The sequence below is a fragment of the Bos mutus genome, chromosome 19 (assembly GCF_027580195.1).
Source record: "Bos mutus isolate GX-2022 chromosome 19, NWIPB_WYAK_1.1, whole genome shotgun sequence".
Taxonomy (NCBI): domain Eukaryota; kingdom Metazoa; phylum Chordata; class Mammalia; order Artiodactyla; family Bovidae; genus Bos; species Bos mutus.
The window spans coordinates 18,006,597-18,017,777 of record NC_091635.1 but is presented as its reverse complement, the minus strand read 5'-3'; the positions used below and the strand labels follow the sequence as shown (position 1 = coordinate 18,017,777).

General features: G+C 45.0%; 1 protein-coding gene across 4 annotated transcripts in view; it reads right to left on the bottom strand.

Moving 5' to 3' along the window:
* Positions 1–747: 747 nt before the first annotated feature.
* The window catches only part of MYOCD (myocardin), a 92,657-nt gene continuing 82,223 nt past the window's right edge, over positions 748–11,181 (bottom strand). For 3 of the 4 annotated variants that reach the window (XM_070389521.1, XM_070389522.1, XM_070389520.1), the window contains 2 exons: positions 10,196–10,253; positions 748–6,848 (listed from right to left, as the gene is read on the bottom strand). In XM_070389521.1, coding sequence (XP_070245622.1) covers positions 6,277–6,848; positions 10,196–10,253 — 630 coding nt within the window. In that variant the 3' untranslated portion in view covers positions 748–6,276. The remainder of the gene's footprint in view (positions 6,849–10,195; positions 10,254–11,181) is intronic. The other variant, XM_070389523.1, reaches the window with a different exon arrangement.

The following is an 11,181-nucleotide window of genomic DNA, read 5'->3' as shown; positions in this document are numbered from 1 at the left end:
GATCCCCTGGAAGAGGGCCTGGCAATCCACGCCAGTATTATTGCCTGGAGAACTCCAGAACAGAGGAGCCTGGTGGGTTACAGTCCACGGAGCCACAAAGAGTCAGACATGACTGAAACAACTTAGCATGCATGCACGGACATCCACCTCTCTCTCCTTTGCCATTCCCATCCCATGATCAAATCCCATACTTTCCATTCTATTAACATGTTTCAAAACTACCTTAGTCTCTATTCCTACAGCTGTTTTTCTTAGTCAAGTCACCATCTACTTGGCTGGTTTATTAAAGAATCTTAAGTTATTACTTTCACTCCAACCCTTACCGTTACCCCATCGTTTCTTCTGTACTGAATTCAGTATGTTGAATTCCCCTTGAAGTTCTTACATCTGTAGACTAAGGAGGGCACCAGTGATTTATCAAACTAATTCACGATTTACTGCGTGTATTTTAATAGCATATATGTAACTGTAGGCTCACTAATGTCCTCATTTGATTAGTGTGGGTAAGATGTACAGTGTGTGAGATCAGAAGCACTGCAGATAAGTAAAGTGTGATTGCTGGTTCTGCCAGGTTGCAGATGTGTAACCTTAAGTGATTAACTCAGCCTTTGCAGACTCAGTTTCTTCATCTGTAAACTGGGGGTGATCATAATACTACTGTTTCATGGTACCGCTGTGGGGATTTGACAAAATAACAGCACAATGCCTGGTACATTGCACAGTCAAGAAAAAAGCTTTCATCTCTCTCTAAAATAAACATTTTATTTAAAAATATACATATATTTTTTTAAAAAGAACACATGCCAACTTTGGTATTTAGCCATTGCTTCTTTTCTCTTCCTGGTCACCCACATTTCTTCCTAGTTATGTATAGTTGAGTGAAGGAGCCAACGTGAAAGCTCCACCACACGGGGTCCCTGCAGAGAACATATGCTGGCTCTTTGGATTTCTTTGCAAAGTGCCTCTTTGTGTTTCCAGGAGGCAGGATTTCAAGCACCCAGCTGTGCACTGCCCTCTTTCCTCACTGCAGGCACGTTGGAGAGAACTCTGGGGAGCAGCGTGGGTTCCCTTCCTTTGGAAAACGTTACAGCAGCCTCCAGGATTGCCATCATTCTATGACCTTCTCCCAAAAACCCTCTGGAACTGTTAAAGCACACACAAGGAGCTCACAAGGCTGAAGGTGATTGAAGTAAGCGCAAGAGACCACCATGAGTTTGTCTTAACCCATAGAATTCTAGAAACTTAGATTCCACCAACTCCTACCATCAGAAGGGAACTTCTTCATGTTACCAAACCCAATGAATCTACAGCAATTTCCCTGGGAGGTAATAGAGAAATTTTTCTCGGATCTCTTCCGGTCTTAAAGTCATTTCCTAATGCATAGTCTCACCCTAGCCAGGGCTCCCCTGAAAACGTGGATTCCAGAATCAAACCCAGCTCCTCACCACGCTGAGCAGCTCTCTAGCTTATAGGACTGTCTTGTTGTATGTCTAGTAATATCATCTAATGCTAGTTGAGTTTCCGCATCTCAATTGCCCCGCTGGTTTCTACTGGATTTGTAAGAAAACTGAAGACTCCAGACTCTCACTCTGAGTTTGCTTACAGCTGACAGCAAACTTGGTGCATCTGTGGGCCACAGCCAAGCCCTGAAGGTGGAGGGCAAACTGCCCTCACAATCCTGCAGCTTTTTTTCCCTAAAAGACAGAGGCTCTCCATGGACACCCTACCTTGTAGGTGTCCCTTTTGTCCAGAGAGCTTGTTCTGAAGATCAAGATGAAGGCATGGGACAAAATAATAATAATAAGTTTCCTTTGTCCTTCTCTGATTTTCCAAATGTTTCTGTATCTGGCAATGAAGATAAACCCTAAAAGCTCAAACAGATGTTTTAAGTGGTAGAAAGACATCTAAGTCATATGTTGCTGCTGTTTGATCACAGAAGAAAAAAATGCAGCATGAGTGTAGGTTTTAGCTAAAAAGCCCCTCTCCTTTGGGAAAATGAAAACCACCCCCCACCCCCTGCCTTGTCATCATAGGTAAAGGGATTCTGGTTGGAAGACTTGGAAATTACCAGGCTTCTTGCAACGTCCCAGTCCCTCAAGATCAGAACCATCTGTGCAGAGTCTACGTGGTACTGGACATCTGGGACAGGGGATGTGCTCTGCACAGGTGAGACATCAAGTTATTATCTCCAGGATGAGTAAATCTGATGCAGGAGTTTTTTGCCAAACCAGCATTGGTTTCTAGAAGAGGTAATAGAAACCTCTTCAACAGGTCTTTAGAAAAGACTGTCTTGAACGCTTGGGGTAGGTTTTTGATCCGCCCCACCTCCTTTTTTTCAGATTGGAAATAAATGTTTCTGGATGGCAAAGGCCACCTGTTCACAGATGTTGGTTGTTCAACTGAAGACCCTCCTGCTTTCCTTATCTGTCGGGGCGATCACTTCATGGAGAGAATGGTTTCTCATCCCAAACTTTTCGATTTCCTTTTCGTAATGTAATGTCTCAGCTGAACTGAGAGGCTGTGGCCTGACCTTCCTTCCCTTCCTCCCTCTTTCCTTCCTTCCTTCTTTCCTTTCCCTCTTCCTCTCCCTTTCCTTATAGTAGAATGTGTGCCATCTCAGTAACAGTGTTAGAAGCAGGGCTTCTACTGAGCACAGGCTTAATGAAGTATTTGCACAAAGGAACTTCCTGAATCCATTGGATAAGGGTGAACCCACAGGACTGCACCAGAGTTGGGAGCAGCTGCAAATGTCTGCAGGTCAGCTTAACCACAGGGTGCTCCTGGGGGTCTTGAGAGGACCACATGTGGTTAGTTTCAGGCTCTAAAAGCCTGAAGAAACTTGACCGTGGCCATCTTCTTAAGTCTCTGTACATCTTTTAGTCATGCCCAATTTGTCACCAGAATAGAAGACACAATTAAGAGTTTAAAAGAACTTTAAAAAAAAAATCTCCCTTATAGGAAACATAAATTAACACAGATGATCAGGGAGCAACCAGCTTCATCAACCTTTTCCCAATTATCCTCAGTTTTATCTTTCAAATCTCACATCAGATCTACAGAAAGAGAGCGTGAATATGGTGGGTGGGGGTTGTGGGTGGAGGTTGAAAGCAATGATCCAGGAGTCTGCTCTGGGTTGCGTGCTGGTTTGTAGCAGCAAATATCTTTCGTTAACTGTGAGGCATATATGTCAGTGCCAGATAATAGCCTAAAAATATCCCAATGAAAATGCATAGCCTTACAAAGACAGAGGCCTCCTAGCCAAGTCTAGCCCTTCAGACAGAAATACCCAAAGGAAAAAAAAAATAATTGACACTCAGACCAGAGTCTCAGAGATTGCTGTGAGGTTGTTCTCCAAAGGAAGGGGGATAAAAATAACATTAAAAAATTCACACAACTTGGCACATGAGAAATGGACTGACCAGTGAGCTTTGTCAAGATCCCCCCAAAATGTCAATGTCTGAGGAACACACAAAGGTGAGGAATGTGTCAGGAAGATTTTCTTCCCCATAGCTTCATCATCAAAGAAGAGATGGCAATTTTCCCCTCAGAATCTTTGGTTTTGATGACAGACATCAAAGCAAAGTGGAAAATGTACCGTGTGGCTCTTTTAAAGCACAAGGCAGATGAAGGAATGTAAAACGACTGTCGTCTTCCACCACTGCTCTCTGTGAGAGGAGGCAGTACCTTTCCAGTGACCAAAGGTGAACGCTCCCTGTCTCTTCACATCACAGTCACTCTCGAGACGGGCTTGTTCATCGTGAGCAGGTGGCTGTGCGTCACTGGCTTGGAGCCATGAGTCATACATAGAAGCAACTTGTAGTCTGGGTGATGAATCGGGAACTCGCAGTGAGAAAGGCCAAGATCATTTCACAGCAGATGGAGGCTTAAAGGCTTTTGGTATAGAACTCTGTTGCACTGCCTTGAAGATACACACACATACACACATGTGTATGTATATGTACATATGGATGTGTATATATGGATACACATATCCACACACACCTATAGACACACATACATATACATATGTATATATCTATACACACATGCATATGTGTGTGTGTATATATATATATACACATATAATATATATATATTTTTTCCTCCTGCCCTCCCCACCCCCTCGGTAAGATGCGGCAGCTTTCAGAGTAGCAATCACCAAAAACACTCTGTGTTCACACATGTTAACAGGTTAACAATGGAATGACTTCTAAATCTTTTTTTTTTTTTTCAAAAAGAGAACTTCTAAAATCACAACATGTTTGGTTATTTTCTCCATAAGTGCACAGTGAACATTTTTTTTTTTTTACAAAAGAAGAAAACAGTGCCTTAGTGATTTAAATAAAAAATAAAAACAGCGAGAGCTACCTTCTACAGCATGCAACACTATGAATCCGTGCATTAGAACCACAGTGAGCCTTAGAGACTATCCTGCAATTTAAGTTTTCAACTCCCAGCAAAAGCAGGGGAAGTGGTGAGGAATGCACAGTAGACCATCGTCTTTTTTCCCTTCCGTCCTTTTCGACGTGCGATTGTGTTTTCTTTCAGAAACCCAGACCTAAAATACTCTTTCCTTGGAACTATACTATAGTATAGTTACTATATATACAACGTAACGATTTCCGGTTTTCCCCAGAGCAACCCAAATCAGTGATCACGAACCAAATGAGGGTAGGGAGAGCTTCACGACTGATGGACGGAATCATTGGTTTCTTTCCTTTGATATCTTTCTTTTGACTTCCTTTTACAGCAAGTTATTATGCAGATGGAGAATCGGTTACCCGGGAGAACCTTGACTTTCAGCTTTTTAACGTATGGTTTTATTAGCAGTAGGACAGCTGATAAATGGATGAAATCCTCTTCTCCAAACGTTGGGGCAGAGAAAGGGAGATCTTCAAAAGAAGGGAGAGAATGGATGGAAAATTTGAAAGAAAAGTAGAGTGGGAGAAAGACAATGGAGGTGAACCCCTCCTTCCAATAAGAAAATAAAAAGAGAAGCCGAACGTCCATAAATAATCACCCTGTTATATGAATAGTAACCCACTGTGTTTATTCCCATCATACGTGAAATGATGTTCCTTAGTGCTGTCTGCATTATTCCTGATAACAGTTACTTGAGACCAGAGAGATACTCTGATTTGCTTACGTGGTCGTCTCTAGTCTTTGACACTAAAGGAGGTTGTGCTGGAGAATGGCAGGAGGTTTTGTCTCTCTTCTTGCTTTAGGGTTCTCTCCTGTTTCACAATGCTTAACACCATGGCGGGGATTCCCAGGTGGCTCAGTGGTAAAGAATCCACCTGCCAATACAGGAGACCGAAATTTGATCCCTGGGTTGGGAAGATCCCCCGGAGGAGGACATGGCAACCCACCCCAGTATTCTTGCCTGGGAAACCCCACGGACAGAGGAGCCTGGCGGGCTACAGCCCAGGGGGTAGCAAAGAGTCGGACTCCACTGAGCAACTGAGCATACACATCACCATGGAGACAGTGACAGTGATCTGGCCACTGGTTAAGAAAGGGAAATTTCAGGTGTGCTTCTTTGGGCCAAAGGTAGGTTGGTTGTTATCTGTGACCACATGGAGTCCTGGGTACAGGGTTGGGGTCACTGTAGCGGGGGCAGCTTTGTGGCCAAGGGATACTGAATTCACTTCACTTCCCTGGGAATGGATTGGTCCTGTCCCTCTGTTCTGCCTTAAGAACCTGACACTGGGCCTGACCTCTGTTTTGAAAGGCAAGTGATGGAGACATGAGAAGCAGCCTTCAGGGGTACGACTTCCATCTACTTTGAAGGACTGGCTTCTGTGTGTTCCCCAGAGAGCTTACAACTTCTTTCCATGGTAAGAGTAACAAATTCATGAGAAAATCTTACAAAGTGAGATTATGCCCCAACAGTGCCTGAAAAAAATACAAGCTAGAAAAAAAGATTAGTGTTTGAAAGGCATTGGAAGCAAAAAAAATTTTTTTTTGTATTCTTGATCTGAAAAAACGTAATTTTGAAACCATTGCTGAAATCAATAATAGTCACTGAACGTTGGCAAATATTACACTATCCATCTATTAAAAAAAAGACTCCTGTTTGTTCTTGCTGGTTGTAACTGAAGTCTCCATGCTTGTTTTTCATTCTCTCCAGCTCCTCCTCCCCTTCTTCCTCCTCCTTCTTCTTCCTCTCCTCCTCCTCTTCCAGCTCCTCCTTCTTTGGGAGAATGTAAATATTTGTGGTCATGTGCTTTCCCCGATGGGATTCCTCTTGGCCTTCCTTAGCACTTCATCAGGTGTTTACCACTGCTGTAAGTGGAGGTCCATGGGGGAATTCAGATTGAGATCCGTGACATCCAGGAAATCAATGTTGAAGATGCTGGGGCCCCCGGTAGACAGGGAGCTGAAGCTTGGGGTGGAGCTGGGCGGTGTGAGGTCCAGCCACTCCATGCTTTCCCAAGGAGATTCTGTGAAGCTTAAGGGCAGCCCACTGCTGTCCACAGAGGAAGGTGAGAACTGGGTCTGCATGGGGGACAGGGGGCCCGGCAGGATCTCGTGTGCATTGAAGAGGTCTTCTGCAGCCTTCCCTGAGAATCCATCCATCATCCCGTCGAAAGGAGGCTCCTCACTCCCGATTTTCAGAAGGGTGGTGTCACTCACCTTCCCCAAGGGGCTCTGAGAATTTAATAAGACTTCCAGGTGCTCGTCGCTCTCAGCACCGAAGTGATCAAAGGAGAGCTGGCCTCCTGTGGATGCTGGTTCAAAGGCTGCTGAGGACTTGGGGAGGGCACCAGTGGGGCTTCGAGAAGACCCAGGTATCTTTGGGACTCTGTGAAGACATGAATGATCCTCTCTGGCGTCAGCGGGCATTTCTGTTGGTAAAACACAACGGGAATTGTTCAATCACTTCCGATCGATTGTGGTCATTCAAAGATTGATCACTCAAAGATTGATTCATTCACTTGAATGAATCTTTGGAATGAATGAATGACTTACAGAAGGAGATGGCCATGCTTCTTGGGTCACGGCTCTTCACCTGGTCTCACCCCTAAACCACTCTGTATATTGCAAGGTCTTCCCTTGGGTCTCTCCCCAAACCCTCTCTTGCTGGAAATTCCACTCTGCGATTATCAGACGCTCAAAGCAGGTGCTTTTACCTGCTCCTTCACTGACACCTGGCTGCCCCTGAAGACACTGCACCCTCACTATACCCTCACTGGGGCTCTTTGCTGCCCAGCCAGAAGATGAGTCATCAGGTCCTTTCCTGCCACCACTGTCTGATCGTTACTCCTCCTCCTTATTATAACTCCTCAGTGGTTTTGAAGGTCATCCTGCTCTCAAAGTCCACCCCCTACCCCCCCGTCTCCTGGTCCTTCCTCCTCATCCACAAAAAACTACTCCCTGTTCACTGCCTTTCTTCCACTTCAACTCTTGTCATTCTCCGTGACTTCAGCATTCCAGAAGTGACTTGTTGTCCAGGGGGCCTCTCTGTTCCCTGATACCCCATCCCCCCCAGTGCAAGTGATGCTGCCATTGCCACTCTGCTGGACACAGCCTGGACCTTGTGGCCCCAAACACTGCATCCTCTGAAAGTCCCGTTTCAATCACCATTTCCAACTCCCTGTCCATCGCCTCCCACTCCTCAAGTTCACTTCATAAGGACCCTCTGATAACAAATTCTTAGCCATTTTGAGTCACCCCAGTCTACTGACTCCACGAGTTTCTCACCATCCATCAGCTTCTTCTGATTTTTATTTATTTTGGCCAATACATGCGGCATGCGGGATCTTAGTTCCCTGAACCAGAGATCGAACCTGCCTTCCCTGCAGTGGAAGCATGGCATCACAAGCACTGGACCACCAGGCAATTTCCTCGCTTTTACTCCTTTCCTCGTGCAGTCTGTACTCTTGATCCACCACTCTAATTACTCTCACATATATCCTCAATCCCCCTGCCCTTTCCTTCCATCACCGTATTCCCTTGGCAAAACCCCACACCTGGATGAATCTAACCGTCTGTTTTCTCCGAGTCCTTCCAGGATTGGTTGGACTTTTAAGAAAAAAATTGCACAATGAAGTTGCCCAGTTCATTTTTAAATTCATGATGTTAAGTCGGCACTTAATACTGCCTAGTAGGGGGCTTCCCAGGTGGCGCTAGTGGTAAAGAACCTGCTAGTGGTGAAGAACGGCCATCTCCATTGTAAGATGTGAAAGACACAAGAGACGTAACAGACGCAGGTTGAATCCCTAGGTTGGGAAGGTCCACTGGAGGAGCCCGGCAGGCTACAGTCCATAGGGTTGCAGAGTCAGACACGACTGAAGCGACTTAGCACGCATGCATTCAGGCACAGAGAGAGGGTGATCCTGCTGTTGTTTCTTTCTTTCTTTCTTTTTTTTAATTTTATTTTATTTTTAAACTTTACCAAGTTTTGCCAAATATCAAAATGAATCCACCACAAGTATACATGTGTTCCCCATCCTGAACCCTCCTCCCTCCTCCCTCCCCATACCATCCCTCTGGGTCATCCCAGTGCACTAGCCCCAAGCATCCAGTATCGTGCATCGAACCTGGACTGGCATCTCATTTCATACATGATATTTTACATGTTTCAATGCCATTCTCCCATATCTTCCCACCCTCTCCCTCTCCCACAGAGTCCATAAGACTGTTCTATACATTGTTTCTTGTGATCGATTCATCACTGTTCTTCTTTCCTGGAATTTCCCAGGCTCCACTCCCACACCCTGTTTGCAGACCTTGCCACATACTTCATTAAAAAAATAAGGGTATCTTCACTGCTATACTTAAACTGGATAATCAACAAGGACCTACTGTATAGCACAGGGAACTCTGATCAGTGTTATCATGTGGCAGCCAGGATGGGAGGGGAGTTTGAGGGAGAATGGATACGTGTATATCCATGGCTGAGTCCCTTTGCTGTTCACCTGAAACTTTCAAAATGTTGTTAATTGGCTATACCCCAATACAAAATAAAAAGTTTAAATACAAAATATAATGGTGTCTGATAGGAACCTGCTCATCTTTCCATCATGAAACTTAACAACAATACAGACATCTATGCCCATGTTTTTCTTCTTCACTTTTGTTACAAGGGAGGAACTGCCTATTTCCTTGCATGATGCCCATCTCTCTTGCCAGACAGCAAACCCCCTAAAGGTGGTGGTTTGCCTGGTTCAGCGATGGACCTAGTCCGATGCCTGGCCACTTTCTCTCTGAAACTTTCAATGCTGTCACTTAAGCGCTCAGCACTGAAGAATTGATGTTTTCGAACTATGGTGTTGGAGAAGACTCTTGAGAGTCCCCTGAACAGCAAGGAGAGCAAACCAATCCTAAAGGAAATCAACCCTGAATCCTCATTGGAAGGACTGATGCCGAAGCTCTAGTACTTCAGTCACCTGATGCAAAGAGCGGACTCATTGGAAAAGACCTTGATGCTGTGAAAGACTGAAGGTAGGAAGAGAAGGGAATGATACAGGATGAGATGATTGGATGGCATCACTGACTCTATGGTCATGAGTTTGAGCAAACTCAGGGAGATCGTGAAGGACAAGGAAGCCTGGCATGCAGTAGTCCATGGGGTGGCAAAGAGTTGGACTTAGGGACTGAAAAACAGCAACAGCTTGAGGGCTCCAATATGGAGTCTTTTCTTTTTATCCACACATTCTCCTTACATGGTCATAGTCACTTGTGTGCTTTCAGATTTTAGGCACAACTGTGTAACTGTTTAAAAAGAAATAAACGAATGACTTACAAGGAGGCAAAAAAGAACACATTGACCACTGTCACTGCTTGAATGACATGTGAACATGAAGGGCCCATCGGTGGGAGATTCATTTTGAGCAGACTTGCTTTACCTGCTTCCTTCTTCTCATAATAAGAAGAGAGGGACGTTGGGATTAGAACAGTAGGGGAAAATGGTTTAGCAGGAAAAACATTTAGGAAAACAAGGACCAAGCTGAAAGATGAAAACTGTTAAAACGATTGCTGAAAAGTTTTCTGAGGAAAATGGGACAAAGGTGATGAGGGGTCACCCTCTAGGACTTCTTTTATCTGCTCCAAACATGGACAGGAGGCTCAGAGGCAGAGATGTTCTACCCCGACATGGCTCTTTAGTCCAACTCACAGTGAGCATCTGACCTTGGCCCTGAGAGTCCACACCCTAGACTGCACACAGGGGCAGAGGATCCTGATGTCTTACCTCCACTTTCAATGAGGACATCCAGGAGTTCGTCCATCTGCTGGCTCCGGGTCATTTGCTGTTGCCAATTAACCAAAGGAGAACAGAGAAATTAAAACGTAGCGACTGCTTCTGTAGGAAATCATCGGAAGCAGTATGACAGGTTCTTGAATTAGGTTTGGTTAGTAGTGTTTTTTTTTTTTTAATTGTGGTAAACTATAAACAACATAAAAATTTACCATCTTAACCATTTCAGAGTACAGTGTGCAAATCCACTAAGGTCATTCACGTGGTTGTCCAACTGGCACCACCGTTCAGCTCTGGAGCTTTTTCATCTTGCAAAACTGCAACTCTGACCCCACTGAACACTAACTCCCCACCCCCTCCTCCCTACAGCTCCTGGACACCACTGTTCTGTTCTCTGCTGCTGTGGATTTGATGACTCTAGGTATCTCATATAAGTGGACTGATACAGTATCTTTGGGGCTTTCCTAATAGTTCAGTTGGTAAAGAATCTGCCTGCGATGCAGGACAGCCTGGTTTGATTCCTAGGTAGGGAAGATCCGCTGGAGGAGGGATAGGCCACCCACTCTAGTATTCTGGCCTGGAAAATTCCATGGACTGTATAGACCATGATGGGGTCGCAAAGCAGACACGACTGAGCCACTTTCACTTTCACAGTGTCTTTCCCTTTGTGGCTGGCTTATTTAGCTTAGTTTGGCCACTTCATGCGAAGAGTTGACTCAATTGGAAAAGACTCTGATGCTGGGAGGGATTGGGGCAGGAGGAGAAGGGGACGACAGAGGATGAGATGGCTGGATGGCATCACCGACTCAATAGATGTGAGTTTGAGTGAACTCCGGGAGTTGGGATGGACAGGGAGGCCTGATGTGCTGCCATTCGTGGGGTTGCAAAGAGTCGGACATGACTGAGCGACTGAACTGAACTGAATGTCTTCAAGGTTTTGCAGCAGGAGTCAGACTCTCCTTCCTTATTAACTCTGAGTA